This window comes from Cyprinodon variegatus, unplaced genomic scaffold (genome assembly GCF_000732505.1).
Source record: "Cyprinodon variegatus isolate N-32 unplaced genomic scaffold, C_variegatus-1.0 Scaffold857, whole genome shotgun sequence".
NCBI classification, from domain to species: domain Eukaryota; kingdom Metazoa; phylum Chordata; class Actinopteri; order Cyprinodontiformes; family Cyprinodontidae; genus Cyprinodon; species Cyprinodon variegatus.
Genome location: NW_015151310.1, coordinates 258,503 through 277,189, shown reverse-complemented (window position 1 = coordinate 277,189; position 18,687 = coordinate 258,503). Strand labels below are relative to the sequence as shown.

General features: G+C 34.3%; 1 protein-coding gene across 1 annotated transcript in view; it reads left to right on the top strand.

Annotated features, from left to right (window-relative positions):
* The window catches only part of thsd7b (thrombospondin type 1 domain containing 7B), a gene marked incomplete at its 5' end in the record, with an annotated part of 157,412 nt that overhangs the window by 58,445 nt on the left and 80,280 nt on the right, over positions 1 to 18,687 (top strand). Inside the window, 4 exons of the mRNA XM_015397359.1 lie at positions 213 to 328; positions 1,269 to 1,401; positions 5,482 to 5,585; positions 14,045 to 14,236. Coding sequence (XP_015252845.1) covers positions 213 to 328; positions 1,269 to 1,401; positions 5,482 to 5,585; positions 14,045 to 14,236 — 545 coding nt within the window. The remainder of the gene's footprint in view (positions 1 to 212; positions 329 to 1,268; positions 1,402 to 5,481; positions 5,586 to 14,044; positions 14,237 to 18,687) is intronic.

The window sequence follows — 18,687 nt, the reverse complement described above, 5'->3', positions numbered from 1 at the left end:
AGACTGATAAGAATGTTGGACTCAAATGAAATGTTATGGTATCGCAGGTTTAGTCTATTCCATGTTTCATAAAGTCTGTCTGGTTTTTTTTTTATGTTTACAGGGTTTTTTCTCAATAAAACAACATTTTTTCTACTTATGAAAATTAAGATGTATAGTATCTATTGGGATAAAATTGATTACGTTAATAAACATGTTTTTTGTTTGCTCAGGTGTTTAGATTCTTCTCGCCCAGAAACTAACCGACCCTGCTTGCTTCCCTGCAAGAAGGACTGTGTAGTGACCCCCTTCAGTGAATGGACAGCATGCCCAACATCTTGTCTCCCAGGTAGATTTATTTTTAGATGAAATTTAAAAGACAATAAATAAAAACACAAGTAAAAAACTAACAAATTATTATGTGTTGATGCCCTTTAAAAATAAAAACAGTTTGGAAATCAGTAAAATATTTATTCATTGTATAAGAAATAATAATTAATAAAAAAAAGTTTCTTTGCTCAATCGTCTTTTTATAACACAATTTCACACAGTTTGTTTCATTCCAACAATGCATGTAGAGATGTATTAAATTATTTTTATTAGTTGTTTTTCTGTTGCAATGAAAGACCTGAATGAGACTAAACAGAATAGAGACAGCACATAGCACTAGAGTGGTTAATTATTACATTTAATGGCTTATGACAACCTTAAGTGTTGATTACATTAAGCTGACACATCAAGAGGAAAATAGATATTTAATGGTTTTTCAATATGTGCAGTGCAGCATCTTGGAAATGAAACAAAAAAAGAATGAGATAGTTTTTAGAAGAAGTGGATAGACATCTCATCGCTGTAAATATGCTGTAGTCCACTGGGCCTGCTGACGATGTAATCACTTTCTTAATTGCAGCATTTTCAATGTTTTGTAATTAGTTTTGTTTAATGAGCCTTGGAGCCCGAGCCAAATGAGGCCATTATATTGTGGTGTGTCCGAAAACAGACAGCAGCGAAGTGGAGGACATCCCGACCATCAAGGGCATCCTAATCAGTCAGATCAGTTTCAAGACCACTTGCTTCTCTGGCTGCTTCTTTCATATGTTAGAATGTACTGATTGTGTTTGTTCTTTTTCTATTTACCAGAAAATGTGTTCTCATGATTTTATATTTTCCGTCAACAATGGTCACCTTAATTTACCAGTGTGAATTTTTTACTATGCTGCTTTAAAAAAAAAAAATAAAAAATAAAAACAATAATTGTTTTTATGAAATTTGTGTTTCATCTTACACAGATAATTCAACTGCTGCCATGCAATCTCGGTACAGAATAATCATTCAGAGGTCTGCTAATGGAGGTCAAGAGTGTCCTGACACACTGTATGAAGAAAGGGAGTGTGACTCAGTTCGTGTTTGTCCAGTTTATAGGTAAAAGTGTTTTTTACTATATTATCAGTTGAAGTTTCAATAATGGTACATTTTTAAACCCTTTAGGGAGTAAAACTGGGGATTTGTCATGATCATAACAGTTAATTAAAGGTATAAATTGCTTGAGAGCTGTAACTAATTTAATAAGGTTTTTCAGGAAATGTATTGAATAAAGACATTTTTCAATTTGTCATTGCAGGTTACAGTGTTAAGAAAAATTATTTAGTGAACTTTTTTCACATTTTTGTCATATCATTTTTGTGTGATTTACTGTGATAGACAGCACAAAGTGGAACTTAACAGTGATTTCATTTACATATTCATAAAGCTATGAAAACTTTCTCTTAACCTTGTTTGTTGAAAGTAGAGACATAAATGGGCAGTAGAAAATCCAGTAAAATGTATTATTAAAGCTTGCCACAGATATTCATTTGGATGTTGGTCTGGAGTTTCCGTTCTAAAATCCTCGTGTCTTCAATCATTGCAATTATAACATAGCATTTACGGTGTACTTGGAGTAACTGTTTTGCCAAAAAAATAAATCATCTTAATTTAGATTCCAAACAACTCTGGCCGGCTTTAGTGTTTTCACCGCACAATGCTTCCACCACCATGTTTCATACAGGTTATGGTATGGTTAAGGTTCAGGGTTTTCTGTCAAAAGTAATTTTTTGCATGTAAAAAGTTATGTTTTAATGCCATCTCACCAAAGCGCATTTCGTTTGATGCAAAAAGAGACATGCTATGGGTTCATAAAAAAAAAAAATAGATTTTTTTTCTTTCCAAATTCAATGAAGGGCAGACCTACAGTTAGGGTACAAATACTCAGAGCTGAGAATGTGAAGAAATGTTCCCACACTCGGGTATAAATCTCATTTTGATCTCAGGTATTGCCATGGACTTGTCTGTTACTGTAAGTGATACTCCATCTTACGAAGCATGTCAGTTTAAGTTTTTTTTTTTTTTTGTTTTTTTTAACAGTGTCCTGTCTGGCAACGTGGCAATAAGAATAATTGTCTTGATGCCAAAAAGGGCCCAACAGATTTTATTTTCACAAGTGGAGCAGTACAGCTATCGCAATAGTGTTCCGCTTGATTTATGCATGTAAATAGCTTTATTATAATACATGGAGGGAGTATTACAGATTATATGGACACTGCAATGGGAAAGTAGAACAGGAAAGGAAAAACAGGAAAAAGAAGAAAAGATAAAAGAAGGAGGAGATAAAAGGGAGACAATGATAAAACGTTACATAAACCTGATATTTCCATTTCATGAAATAGTGAACAGTGCCCTGCAAGATATTTAAAGTGTTGGAATATTGTTTAATAACCTAATCCTGGTTTAAACTTCAACTCAACTTTATACCTGGTCCACCTGCTGTGTTCTTTGGTCATCTTTATGCTGTTTGTTCACTAAAGTTCTGTCTCAAATCTTTGTCTTTGAAAGGACAGTTTTATTTATGATGACACTAATGAGATACCAAACTTTATAGGGAATCTAAGTCAGCAGTTGTTTTAATTCAGGGCTTATAGTGTGTAAAGGGCTGAACAGAAATCCACATTTTTAGGCTTCAGATTTCTGTGCATAAAAATGTTTGAAAATCATGTCCTTCCAATGACAATTCTGAAGTTTCTTTGGTAGTCTATCACATGAAATATAAAAACACATTAAATTTTGTGGTTGTGACAGTAAAAGGTTCAATGTGGGTGATTCTTTCCACAATAACTAAACTGATGTCTAAGTAATTCATTTATTACTCATGTATTTAGGGGAAAACATTTGCAGACATAAGGTATCTGAGAAAAAAACAGTACTTTACTATAATTTTAAGGTGAATTTTGTGCTGTTAGATATAACTGTTGGTNAACTGTTGGTCTCAGTACAGTGGCATTTTAATGCTGTTGTATAAAAAAACAAAATTGAAGTTTAATTTTAGCCATATTCATGTTAGATTATTGTGGCAAGCCCCAGTGTTTTCTGTCCCAGCTATTTTTTCCAGACTGATGACATTATTTGTAAGGTCACTGATGATGAAACTGTAATGCCTTTGATGATACAGACTTGTGATGAGTATTCTAAATTTTATCTCTAAACAGGAGTGCAACCTCAAAATTAGAACATATATTTATCAGTACATTCTGAGAGGTCTGCACTCTTCTTTCTCATTTGCTTAATTCAGTCAAGATGGAGTGATTTGATGTCTACAGTAAGTTTGAAATGGACAGACAAATGAAGCTTTGTTGAACATTTACATTCTGATTGGCACTCTAAAGATGCCTCATTAGCTAATCTTTGTACCAAACAGCTGGAAAACCCTTTGTAAAGAGTACACAAATGTTTAGCAAAAAAAGAAATAAAATAAATAAACACACAGAAAAACAAACCGGGGGCTATGACCAATCCTGCTCTGTACAATCAGGTTCCATTGCTCATGCTGGAGTCAGCGGCTTCAAACAGAGCCTTTAGTCAAGGATATCTGGCTCAAACATATGTCTTTTCAATTCCACAGAAAAATGCATGTCAGCTTCACTTTCATAATCAATCATTTTTACTGTGCTGCTGTTACTGTTTTTGGATTAGACAGACAACACTGACAGTCTTAGCTAATTAATGTCAAAATCCTGTAGCCATTATGTACATAATTAGGCTAGCAACGCATACACTGTTTGGTGCAGAACATAGTCATAAAGCAAGCAACTTCTTAACAAGGTTTGCAAATATTTCTACTACTGTTCACTCATTCCTTTAGTTAAAATTTTGAATAATAAAATCAAGCAGCTGCAGCGACTCTTTTGACTGTTAGTTAAAGTAACTCCCTCATCAAAGTTCCTCATTACTCACCACACCTTAAAGAAACATTTTTCATTAAACAAGGCAATGGGCAGCAAAGAATCACTGATACAGTGATACAGTCAGGGATGTAGGCTGGTGTGTCTGGTTTGATGAAACAGAGAAACAACTATAGCTCAGATTGATGAGGAACGTAAAGCATAGATTTTTTCATAGAGAAAAGAAAGTGGGTTGAACTGCATAATCACAAACAAGCCAGGCTTCTTATGCCATGCATAAGAAATGCCAGTGTTGAATATGCAAGCATGATAGCTAAACCAGTTAAGAATGGAAGAAGGTGACCTGCTTAATTTAATCCTGTTTTCATTTATTTGGTTGGCCTGGTGTTAACACACAGCGCCAGAAAACACTATGAATAAAGGCAAACTGAGAGGAGCTGAGCAAAGCTGTTCTGGGAGACCTTGTAATAGCCATTTAGGGCTGCTTTATGGTTTAAATAGACTTTGTAATACAGAAAAATCAGCAGCCAGTAAAAAAAATTGAAATTGAAGAAAGGAATATTAAATAAAAATATTATATATATATTTATATATATATACTATATAACACAAGTGTATACAAAAAGAAATTTCATTTAAAACAGCTCTAGACAATTTCAGTTTTTTTGAGCGCAGCCTTGAAAACAGTTATAAATACATCAAAAGTAATATAAACATATGACTGTATATTTACAGGTCTAACATTAAATTTATATATAAATATATATATAAAACAAGTAAACAAGACTGATGGAGCTGCTGTAGTAGAATTTTGTTAAACAATAGTTTGAGGCCATCGCGGAAAGTCAGGAGTTTTCTGTAATGTTCAGTTAATGTTCAGACTTCAGCACCTGTTGACAGGTATGTTGGTTCACTGTTAATGAGCTAGGTACCTTAATTTCTCTTTTTATAACATTTTTTTTCCTGCTTGATCACTGAAATGTATAACTTACAAATATAAAGTTCTCAAACATAACCTCTTTGGAAAGCTGTTTATTTTAAAAGGACCTATTGCAGAATAGAACGCTTGCCTTTAAGTGCACAGCATACGAAAGACTCAAATGCCATAATATTATGTTGTTTTTATTTTTCTCTCTTTACAAAATCCAACAATACTGTATCTTTCCTGGATGTGTCCAACCAAGATCATAAGTTACAAATTGGATATTAAAAAGGTTTGATGTTGAAAAAATATAAAACCACTATTATTCTCTAACAAATAAAGCCTTGTTTTTGTCATTCCATCTAGGTGGAGGATGCATAAGTGGCACAGTTGTACTCTGGTTCCAGATTCTGTTAGACGAGGATTATCTGGATCAGGAGAAGCCTGTGGAAATGGTTTAGAAACAAGAGGCAAGTATTGACCCTCACCTCAAGTCTTTTCCTCCCTATCTGTTCTCCTCATCAGCTGCTGCGACCATGTATCTCATGTTATAAGACTTTTTCTTCAGTCCAGCCTCTTAAGTCTTCTATTCTTAAATATATATATATATATATATATATATATATATATATATATATATATATATATAATTGACTGTGTATGTAATACAAACAGTTTGTTACATATTTGTTACAATGAGAAAAAATTACCTAGAAAACAAATCACGTGATTTTATTTGATTTTATTTTATCATATCCTTCCAATGATATTAACCCCTTTCATAAATTCCTGTAATTGTAGTTCATTTGTACAGTTTCATAACACTACTTTTTAATTGTAGGTCTTCGTTCCCTGAAAGGGAACACAAATATGACACTCCATGAATGTCTTTTTAATGATCAATAATTTAGGTATTTAGCTGTATTTATGATTTTTGAAAATGCTTTATGATACATAGAAAGATTTTTAGAAAAAGACAAATTGTTACAACAGTGGTGTGTTTTACTGTTAAAAATAGTGTTAAAACATTTATGTTATGCTTCCAAAGATGCTTAAAATTAAAGATTAAGTTTGTTATTGTTTGCTCCTTTTGAAAAGAGCAAAGCACATAATTATAAGTACTAACTTGCTTCTCCACAATAAATGTATCAAACAGTTCTTCCTTGGCGTTTCACAGTTTTCCCAATATTTAAATGATTAAAATACCATAAGGAAACATAATAAACTTTGAAAAGGGAAACAAATGTAAAAGATATATCTTTTCTTTTCCCTGTATGATCCAATTGAATTCTGCTGCATCACTCTGTTGTCTTGAAAGCAGCAAGTCTCTCTCTATGTAATTATGACTGACATTTCTGAAACAAATTTCTAATGAGCACACAACGCAAAGTGTTTTTGGCGTTCCCAGGTTAAGAGCAAGCCTCATTGACCTTTACAGCATCGTATTTGAATGTGATTAGATAATGGCTGAGTTAAGTACCTGTGACATTTCGAGAAAACTGAACTGCAAGATGAAAATTTGTAATTAGCAGAAACAGAGAATTTAAAAGTAGATTTAAGAATGACAAAGAACTTTGAGTTACACTCACTCCATGGATGGCATAACCAATTCAGTGAAAAGGATACATAAATGTCAGACTGATGTATAATTAGGGCAAAGCAATCGGAAGAGGAAAATGATAGAGGAAGGAAACAACTTACACCAGTTTTATTCAAGGGTTCAGAACTTAGGGCTAGAATTCACCTTTAAAGTCGTAGGGAAGTCATATTTAAATATCAAACCATTCTGGCTTAAACATGCATATAAATGTACTCTTTATCAGACTATATTGTGCCAAAAACGAGAAAATTTCTATTTAAAAAAAATCCTGTCTTAAATTCTGTGTTTTTTTCCATGATTTTATGCAGGCCAGATAGTTATACATCAATCTGTACATTTAAATTCGGCCAATCATATATCAATGGTCATCTGTCAATCAATTTTTTGCGGTTTTCCTAATGTGTCAAATTGCAAGAAAAGAAATGAGTGAACAAGTCATTTTATCAATGCCAAATATAACTTCTTGAAATATTTTAAATATTTCTGATATGTTATTTTCTTAAAATAATAGAGAGTAATGCTGTAGGAAGAGTTCCTTGATAAAACCCCACTCTTACCTGATTTATAAGTGTGGAAACACCTATTATCTTTGAATCCTTAACAAGAAAGTGTAAATCCCAATGGAGGAAAAGAATCTTGAAAATAGAAAACCTTTGCATTAGGTAAAATAACGTAAGTCAGTGTTATATATTCTCAGTAAAGTTGCTTCAAAATAAGAGCATTTTTCTTTTTTATAATGTGAACAATTTTTTTTTATTTTTTTTATTATAAGTCACATTTTACCTTGGAAAAAATAGGAAAAACAGATTTTGAGAGGAGTGGTAGGGAAAGAAAGCGATGAAGTTCATTCTGAAAATACATATTCTATACAGACACAATATTTTCTTATGATATACAGAGCTGCACAGTTTTTTATCTGGTATAAACAGATAATGTCAATCTTTACAAAGTGCTCTGTCCTCCAAACGACACAAATTTAAAGTGGATTTTGGCAATAAAAACTTGAAGGGATAGTCTCATAAATCCCTAGAGCAATATTTATGTTTTCAGGGATCTACAGAATATTAAAGAGCACAAATCTTTGTTTCATGAGTGCACTGTTAGAAAAATAAGGAAAATTTTCTCTTTTTCTTTATTTTCATTGAGGATACAACAAAGATCTCTTTTTAGCAGTGTCCATGTCAGATAAGGTTAACATGTGCTGTAAATAGTTTTAAAATTAGTACACACAGTGTGCTGTTTTCCTGTTTTTTCGTTACTTGTTTGAATTTTTTTTTATTTTTTTTCTTGTGTCCTCCTTTGCCAACATAGCTCTGGGAAGTGATGTCCCAGAGCTAGTTAATAGCCCAACAGATCAGCTTTCTCAAGTAGAGCATTATGCTTATTGTCATAATGTCGCGCTTGGTAGTTTTGTATAAAGCAATATATGAACTGGTTTTGGGAATTAAATCGTATGCATTGCACACTAACATGGAAAGGGAGTTGAGAAAGGAGAGGGGTTAGGAATTAAGGGGAAGGAGAAAGAGATAGAGAAAATAAATGGGGAAAGAAGGAGAAAGTGAAAAGAGATAAAGAAAAAAACAACACAACAAAACAAACAAAGAAAATATACAGTAGTTGCGCATACTATTGTATATAGTTGTGTACCAAGGTAATAAATGCTTTAACGCTGTGCCCCAAGACAGAGGAAAGACACAACCATTTAATGACATTGATAAAAATATTTTCTTTTTTCACCCATAACTAATACATGGTTTGTTTCTGATATAATATTAACCACATTAATCATTTTTGATATAATATTAATGTAAAAGATGATGGAACAGCAGTTTTTATGGAATCATTTGTCGATAATGATTAATTTAAAATATTTATTTGGTAAATTACAAAGTCAAAGCAACTACATTTTCAGGTTATTCCTTTGAGTTTAAAAATAAGCAATAAGCATTAGTGACATCAAGAGCCTGATCTTCGCGACTGCAAGAAGAAGAAGAGAAGAGGCGTTAAATTGATGTGCAAAATCAGTACTATAAAATAAGTGGTTGCGTTTGCATTTGTTCTGGATAAGACATGCAGAATCTGTTTGGTTGTGAATGGCACTAATCAGGATGTGATTTGCTTATGCAGTTAGACAGATTTTGTCCCAGCATGCAAACAAATTAGAGGCACTACCTTATAGTACTAAGTAGTGGATGACTCCTCAAGAGCAATCCTCTTATTGACCAGTAGGATTGTGTACAGTATCTTGCCGCCATCAGTGTGTGAGTGTGTGTGTGAATGGGTGAATGAATGTAGTGTAAAGCGCTTTGGTCAAGTCTCCTAACTTGAATAAAGGCGCTATATAAGTACATGCCATTTACCATTTACCATTTGATCCAGAAATTTCTAATTTCTAATGCATGCAGTACAAAAGTCAGCTCAACGTTCAATTCATGTAGTGATTTGACTGAGTTTGTTCCCATAAATAATTTGTTTGTNATGGAGGAAAAGAATCTTGAAAATAGAAAACCTTTGCATTAGGTAAAATAACGTAAGTCAGTGTTATATATTCTCAGTAAAGTTGCTTCAAAATAGGAGCATTTTTCTTTTTTATAATGTGAACAATTTTTTTTTATTTTTTTTATTATAAGTCACATTTTACCTTGGAAAAAATAGGAAAAACAGATTTTGAGAGGAGTGGTAGGGAAAGAAAGCGATGAAGTTCATTCTGAAAATACATATTCTATACAGACACAATATTTTCTTATGATATACAGAGCTGCACAGTTTTTTATCTGGTATAAACAGATAATGTCAATCTTTACAAAGTGCTCTGTCCTCCAAACGACACAAATTTAAAGTGGATTTTGGCAATAAAAACTTGAAGGGATAGTCTCATAAATCCCTAGAGCAATATTTATGTTTTCAGGGATCTACAGAATATTAAAGAGCACAAATCTTTGTTTCATGAGTGCACTGTTAGAAAAATAAGGAAAATTTTCTCTTTTTCTTTATTTTCATTGAGGATACAACAAAGATCTCTTTTTAGCAGTGTCCATGTCAGATAAGGTTAACATGTGCTGTAAATAGTTTTAAAATTAGTACACACAGTGTGCTGTTTTCCTGTTTTTTCGTTACTTGTTTGAATTTTTTTTTATTTTTTTTCTTGTGTCCTCCTTTGCCAACATAGCTCTGGGAAGTGATGTCCCAGAGCTAGTTAATAGCCCAACAGATCAGCTTTCTCAAGTAGAGCATTATGCTTATTGTCATAATGTCGCGCTTGGTAGTTTTGTATAAAGCAATATATGAACTGGTTTTGGGAATTAAATCGTATGCATTGCACACTAAGATGGAAAGGGAGTTGAGAAAGGAGAGGGGTTAGGAATTAAGGGGAAGGAGAAAGAGATAGAGAAAATAAATGGGGAAAGAAGGAGAAAGTGAAAAGAGATAAAGAAAAAAACAACACAACAAAACAAACAAAGAAAATATACAGTAGTTGCGCATACTATTGTATATAGTTGTGTACCAAGGTAATAAATGCTTTAACGCTGTGCCCCAAGACAGAGGAAAGACACAACCATTTAATGACATTGATAAAAATCTTTCCTTTTTTCACCCATAACTAATACATGGTTTGTTTCTGATATAATATTAACCACATTAATAATTTTTTTTATATAATATTAATGTAAAAGATGATGGAACAGCAGTTTTTATGGAATCATTTGTCGATAATGATTAATTTAAAATATTTATTTGGTAAATTACAAAGTCAAAGCAACTACATTTTCAGGTTATTCCTTTGAGTTTAAAAATAAGCAATAAGCATTAGTGACATCAAGAGCCTGATCTTCGCGACTGCAAGAAGAAGAAGAGAAGAGGCGTTAAATTGATGTGCAAAATCAGTACTATAAAATAAGTGGTTGCGTTTGCATTTGTTCTGGATAAGACATGCAGAATCTGTTTGGTTGTGAATGGCACTAATCAGGATGTGATTTGCTTATGCAGTTAGACAGATTTTGTCCCAGCATGCAAACAAATTAGAGGCACTACCTTATAGTACTAAGTAGTGGATGACTCCTCAAGAGCAATCCTCTTATTGACCAGTAGGATTGTGTACAGTATCTTGCCGCCATCAGTGTGTGAGTGTGTGTGTGAATGGGTGAATGAATGTAGTGTGAAGCGCTTTGGTCAAGTCTCCTGATTTGAATAAAGGCGCTATATAAGTACATGCCATTTACCATTTACCATTTGATCCAGAAATTTCTAATTTCTAATGCATGCAGTACAAAAGTCAGCTCAACGTTCAATTCATGTAGTGATTTGACTGAGTTTGTTCCCATAAATAATTTGTTTGTTTGAACAAAACAATCTTTAAAGACAGAAGTTAAAAGAATGTCAATGAGCATTAAATCTCATGAGTTTCTCGCCTTTCTATGTTAGAGTTTATTCCGTTATTCATGACAAGTTCAAAGTCCGTTTCAGCTTTGCACCTCCAGCTTAGAGCATAAACTCTAGATTAGACTTAAGGTTCTATTACTTTATGCTCAAAATGTTTGGAAACCTGCTCTGCACATACATTGAGCTGTACTTGCAGCCTCCAGCCTACAAGTCTACTACCCTGCCACAAAACGTTTATGGGATTTCTTCCATACAGATCAGTCAAACTCACACAAGTTTGATAAGGGAATTGATTCACAGCAGGTCGTACCAAACGACTTTACTGCTTTAATGTTGAAATAGAACTACAGTTACCCCAAAACTTTTAGTGTTTTCCTTGGGTTGTTCTGTTCTTTTTTTTTGTTGTTGAAGTTATATTTTCTTTTCAGCTTCAATCTTGATAAAGTGTAAATATTTTCTCTCTAGAATGCAATACTTGATACATATAATTTTTTGCATTCCGCCTTAGAGCTGCTATCAGCCTGCATTAGAGCAAAATTGCAATTTTGCAATTGTGTTAATGAAGTTATGTTGACTGCCCAGTTTTCCCATTGTCTGGTATAGTGGGCAGATAGTCAAGGAAAGGCCTCCCAGCCCGGCCTTAATGGCTCCGTTCGGCTGAAAAGACGCATGTTTGAAAAGCATTTCTGGGTCCCATTGACTTTTACTTTAGAATGATAGAAACTTAGGTGCTTTGAATCATCATATTGCACATGTGAATGATTTTTTAGGTGGGCGCCTTTTCTATACTTCAGTCATTATAACCCTCACTACCCTACTTGCCACTGGCAAAAGGCTATATGCATTTATAAGCCCCTTAAAGGTCTTTTGCATATTTAGTAGAATGCACTGGTATTCAAATGCTATTGCACAAGAATATATATTCAGATTTTCTAAATTACAAAGCCTTGTGTTTCTGTTGAGTTAGCAAACCAATATGAAACGTAACGGTATCAAAAATAATTCTAACTTTATGATGGGAAAATTATACCCCTAATGAATATAGTTCCATAGAAATTTAATGAAAAAGCACACAACCAAGTAAGAAGTAAGTTTTTTTCTTTTTTTTATAGCTTTCATATACCGTGTCATAATCCAACCCCCAAACTGTGTCAATTCTGGCTGCATGCATTATAACCTTTTCCAGGTAGAAATGAAGCCCTTGCAGAAGATTATTCGGTGGAAAATGAGTCCTGCTGATGATCTTTAGCTGCAGGAAAAAATTGTCTTAATGGCTTTGATGACTCGGGTCTACATTGCTCTTCACAATGCTTTATGAAGAACCTTTTACAATGAATTCATATCAGATGGTGAGAGTGAGCTTAGAAACTGCTATTAAGTGTAACAATAGAAAATGCTTCTTGGGCTGATGGCAAAAGAAACCTACTATTGATAAAATAATAATAATAATAATAACATTCTTCACATGTAGTCAATAGCCCAATAATAAATATATGGATATGTTTCCCTAAAATATAAAGTTTTAAATGACTATTCAATATGTTTACATTTATCTAACAATTATAGAAAATCCTCAATGCTACTATAAGAATAGCACAATTTCTTAGATTCTTCTTTAAAAGCCACACAAAGGCATCAGACTGAACTTATAATGTAAAAATTGTATGGTTGAACGGTTCAAAGTCAGGAAGTCCGAGCTGCGATGCTAATAAGTCACATGAATGACAGAATTAGGCTGTCTTTGCTAGAGTTGGCTATATAAGTGGAAAAGTGAAGGGACAGAAATACATGCCAGTGGAGACAAGCAGTCATTACCATAGTGATAATAGTTGGACGACTTCTCGGCAGATTTTGATTTCTCTTTTTTTTGTTTTAGTTTTTACTAAAAAGAGGATTTAAAGCTCCCTTAGCAACAACCATAACCAACCACTACATTTTTATAATTGATAAATGCCTTGTTTTTAGAACTTCTTTAGTTTTAGTTTTATATAAATGTACGATAATAGTTATTGTTGCAATTATAAATGTTCACCCATCGAATCCAAAGCAAGCATGTTACATACTATACAGTTTGTCCAAAGTGCGACATTTTATCATTAAATGTTTTATTAATATAAAAGACTGGTGTGGGTCTTAAATTTATAAATTGATGTGGGTTTGTAAATAACTGAATTGAGCTGAGTTTGTAAAGTGAATAGTGAATAGTCAATAAGTGACTAGTGAATTTTCCTAAACACTATTTTGAATTCGTATATGAAGAAAAAAAACAACTAAGATTTAATGTCAATTTAAAAGCTTGAGCTTTTCTAAGGTATTCTGGATGAAAAGTTTGTAAACGTTAATTTACAAGGGTTAAGCCCCAAATGACCCCTTTCTACAGCACATTTTTACCTGAAAGTCTAAAAGTCTAAAACATCATTGCTTTACAAATATACAGTATCAAAAATGGTATGTCCAAATTTATTTGTACCCTTTTCAAAACTCCATTAAAAGGTCTTAATTACTGCCTTTAGAGCAAGCAAACTGTACTTATAATTGCTAATCATCTTTTTGCAGTCATCATCATTTTGCAATCATCATTTTCAGTTTTAGCTTGGCATCACCCTAATTTAGAACCTGCACAGATTCAAGCCAGGACTGCATTTTGACCTGTCTGCAAAGTTACATAATTCAATGTTGAAAAAAAAAAAGATTGTTTGAAACCTACATCTTCTATGAGTTCAGATAATTGATCAAATATCTGTAATGATTTGTTAACAGGTGGTTCTATTGCATCATTATTTATATAATTTAGGGCCTCTTTGGGGATTTACAGTATAAAGGCCACATTTGCAATTTTTTTAGTTTCAAATAATATTAATTTTGGAACCCAAAACCTCTTGGCCATGTGCACTGTGTGAATATTAATCATCATGTAAATGAAAATTGTCCTCTCTCCATGTGTCGCAGGGATCAGTTGTGTTGGGGAGGACGGTATGCCGGCCAACATGACAGAGTGCCTGCAATGGGCTGGCCCATTTCCCTCTCATATTAGAAAGTGCCGGGTGGCGTGCAAGGAAGACTGCACTCTAACTGCTTGGTCCAAGTTTTCCGAATGTGCCGGATGTGGTAGCTCACGTACTCGCAGGCGTTCACTTGTGGGTAAGGACTTTTTTTGTACTTTTCATGTTGTGATGACATCAATATCATATAGAAACAGCTGCCTTATTCATTGCTGCTGGAACAGTAGCATTGTCCTCTAGGGTCAAAAATTCTCACATTGCTGCTGCATGATCGTATTGATATGGCTGACAGTGACTTTTAAAATAAATTAAAAAAGAGAAGACCAAAGCTTTTTTTGGGTATGTCTGCTAGTTTGAGTTTACTGCTAATTCCTCCAGGCAGCCTAGGACAGCCTGATGCTTATTGATCTTCCAAAGGAAACAGCAGACAGAATTTATTTGCTGCTTCTTGGACGGTACTAATTGGAGCATATTCTTCACATACTGAAAAGCTTGTCCTCTTTGATGTGCCATGTGAAATAAATTGTGTCTCAACTGTCATTCAAGTCATTTTATTATAACTGTACACTGTCCCTGTAGCATAGCATCCAGTCTAAATTAGCTCTCATACAGCTTGTAATCTCCAATTTTGGTGCAGATGGCAGAATATGAATTGCAGGCCTGGTTACAGGCCAGACTGGATACTATTTGTCCTCATGAATATTTAATCTAATGCCAGAGGGGTTGTAGTAAATATACCCTTTATCCCTCCATAATGTCCTAAGAAACCTACACATGACATAAGACTGTGCAGATGTGGGTTTCTCTGGGAACAATTTGTTAGAATACTTATTTCTTCAGATAAGTTCCTTTTATTTCATTTTTGGCAGAGAGATTGATGGGTAACAAGTGGGATCTGTTTTATTTTATTTTTATTATTATAATCATTACTATTATTATTACTTTTTGGTTTCTTAATTTGCAGTTCCAGAAAGTGGTTAAGAAAGCTGGCTGCTTTCACAGTTCATCTGTTTAGTAAAGCCTGCCTGAGCCCAATGAAGACTACTTTTTTTTTATTGGAAGTGAAAGTTGCTTTAGAGCATTAAAAAGCTGTTTAACAAAGGAATGCTTGAGAGCGGGTTATAATTCTGCAACCGCGCACATCAAACTTCGCTTGGGTCTGGTCGCGAACCAGTTTTGCTGGTATGTTTCTGCAACGTCTGTCTGGAATTTCTAGGGACCCACAGCAGATCCCCGCCAAAGCGCTAGGGGAAGCCCATAAGAGAACTTCGGCTGATGGTCACTAGAACTTCCTCGGCAGCGCTGGCGGGAGTGTTTATTTTCAAAAACAACATGTCTGAGGCGTCATACAAGTGGTTGTACTTCCGAACCTCCTTGATGAACCTTTCGTCATAGTTATCCATTGTTGTTAATTCTCCTCGGTTTTTAAAAATGGCACACCCCGGCACCGAATCGAGAAGGACAACCACACAGACAGCCGGAGAAGCAAACCAAGGACCAATCACAGCTGCTTTTTGTCTGCGCGGGTTTGCGACCATCCAACGTGTTGTCAGGATTTTCTCTAAGTGCGCAACGACGGCTGCAGAGACCCTGTGGTGCGTGGTCACGAACAGAGACAGATTTGCCAGTTGCAGAGGCTATGCGTCAGAAGTATAAATTGGCCTTAAGTTATATTGTGTTGCTATTGAATGTTACGAATGTCAACTGAAGTAAGTGTCCTTTTGTGCACATCAAAGGTGTTACAGATACATGTCCATAAATAATGCCTTTTACATATATCAGTTGTTTACTTAAACTCATATAAGAGACAGATATTTAGACTTACAAATAGGTAAAAGAAAACTTATTATACTTTTTAGATTATTATTAATGTAATAATCAAGAGTGACATTTTTTCCTGAAAAAAAAAAGTTTACTATTCTTGGGTTTCAAATATTAGAAAAAAACTATATAGCATTAATAAAAATAAATGATCCAGCCAATGTAAATTATGACAACATTTTCAAACCTATGGATTAATATTGACATAAGGCTAATACCTTATATCCCCAATCCACAAAACATGCAGGAATGTGTTTACAACTGTGTCACCTGGATAAAATGTTCTCCGTGCTATTTTGCATACGATCTTTTTCCAACTTTAGTGAGACAAAAGTAGGCAAAAGAATAACATTAAATGAACATAAAGCTAGACTCAGTGTTTTTTAGCCTCTGATAACATCCACCTGCTCATTCTTCCATATATCTTAAAAGATACGCAAATCACAGGCTTTCTGTGGTTAAGAATCTACACCCCTTACTTTAAGCTTTGGGGAATTAAACACAATAAATTACCTTCTGAATGAATAGATGTATGTGGTGCATTTCTCTGTTAGACAAAGACTCCACATTCTGCTCTGTTTGGGTAACTCAATAATATTCTGAGTCCACAGGGTACCTGCTCCTTTCCTGTGATGAATCTGCATGCTGAATTTCCAATACCTTATGGAGCTTTGATTCCACAAAGTCTAAAGGCATGCAAATTACATGAACATGACTGCCTGCAGTTGGAAATAGATTATATGTAAGATGAATTTGCCGTTATGTAGTGGATATGCTCTTTAGAAGCAGTGCTAAGGGGGTTTTCTTTTTTATACATGCTTGCTAAAAAAACAAGATTGATTGATTAAATTGATTTATATTGATTTGCAGATATCATTACAAAGAAAAAAAATCACTTTTACTTGAAAGTAAACGTTTGTATTTTGTATGTTATAGTTGGGAAGTCTAAAATTAAACACATTTTTATGAATCATGAATGGTTAGTATAATACCACTCATGGTCAAAAGCTTCAATATATGCCTTTCTTACAGGCCGAAAAAAAAAAACCTGAGTAAAACAAATCGGTAAGCGATCCGGATTAAAATCGCATTCAATCAGCTTGGCTACGATCAGCATACAGCGAGAGCATCAGACCCAGTCGACCAGCTAATGTACATGATACCATTGAGCACGGAGGGACGTGACACACCACGCCAGTTGTGTCTGATCTAAAGAGGCAAAACAACACTGCTTACATCTGATAAACATGGCGCAGCTCTGGTGGGAGAGTTTCGGACAGACAAAAGCCCACTGACCTTACCCTGGCTTTCGTCCATTTTGCTCTGCATCATTTACTTTCCTGATTTCTAGTGAGATATTCAATGCTAACCCAACGTGATCGCGTCACTGGAGAAGCATTAGTGGGGGATAGAGACCACACAGCTTGCCAGCGATGGTCAAGTCAAGCTTCTTTTGTCAATAGGAGCCAAATGTTGATTGTTAATGGGCCAAACCATATTTTAAAAACTTGCGATGACCTGCTAATTTCAGTGGTATAGAGGCTATAGACAACATTTTTTGACAACTCTTTTTGGCAAAACATATGAAAACAACAAATATAATATATATTAGGTACATTAAAAAAAATGGCTGTGGGAACATGTTTTAAAACATATACAAGCATGAATATTTTGTTTCTAAACACTTCCATGGGGATGTTACCACCATATTTTCCAGCAATATGCTGCAATGTATACATATTCAAATGGGAATCATCCCTTCTAATGATCAGAGATTAGATGAGTTTGTCAGAGCTTAACTGGCGATAAACGGTTTAACTACTCTATGCTGCTCAGCATTAGGGCTGTTTACAATTTCTCCTCTGTCAGAATAAGCTTTTAAGGGAGTTATGTGAATTACACAAAAGTAACATGGGTTTAGAAAGACGAGATGTCTTTAAGAATATCTCCTTTTAAAATGAATTTTGTTTTCAATCTATTTAATTTATTTAAATTTAAGGTTGCAGTTTCATTTTTTTTCCTATGTGTGTATTACTGTAAAGCTAATCATTTAAACCTGTTCTGAACATAATGTATTTTTTTCAACAAATATTGTGATTGCTATTTTGTTTCAATATTTCCTACACAAAGCACAAGCATGTAGATGGCTTACTCCACGGTTTTATTGTTTTTATAACCGTAAGATCCTGGTTGTCCAGAGTTAATTATTGCAGGAGTTTACCTTTACTATTGCATAGAAAAGTGCTTCCTTCTACTCAGAGTCGTGAATCTGCATGCTAGCTGCAGCCCTTGCTGTGTCCCAATTCTGGAGGTGCATCATTCAAAGCCCGCATTTATAGGCTGATTAGGTTACAGAGTTGTGCCAAAGGCTTTCAAGGTTGTCCCAATCCAAGAATCTGCCTGACTGCTTCAAATGCAGCTAACAAATACATCCTTAACTTTTCTGATCTGAAGGATGCATCCAGGGTATCCTTCATTGCCCATCGTTTCCTAGGATTCAGTAGGGGTGGCAGCAGATTAATTAAGCTTGGACGGCAAGGGCATATGAAGGTGGCATATATCGTGAAAAAAAAAAAAGATAATACACTTTCTACGAGCCAAAATAAACTTTTAAAATATGTTAAGGGGGAACCACAGGTTTGTTCAATTAAATTGTCTAATTCCATTATCTTAAGCTTCAAGAAAAAATGAATTTTTTTAACTCTACTGGAGGTATATTAGTAGACGCATAATTAGCTTATCTTGAGATGCCTGAAACCATGGCACAAC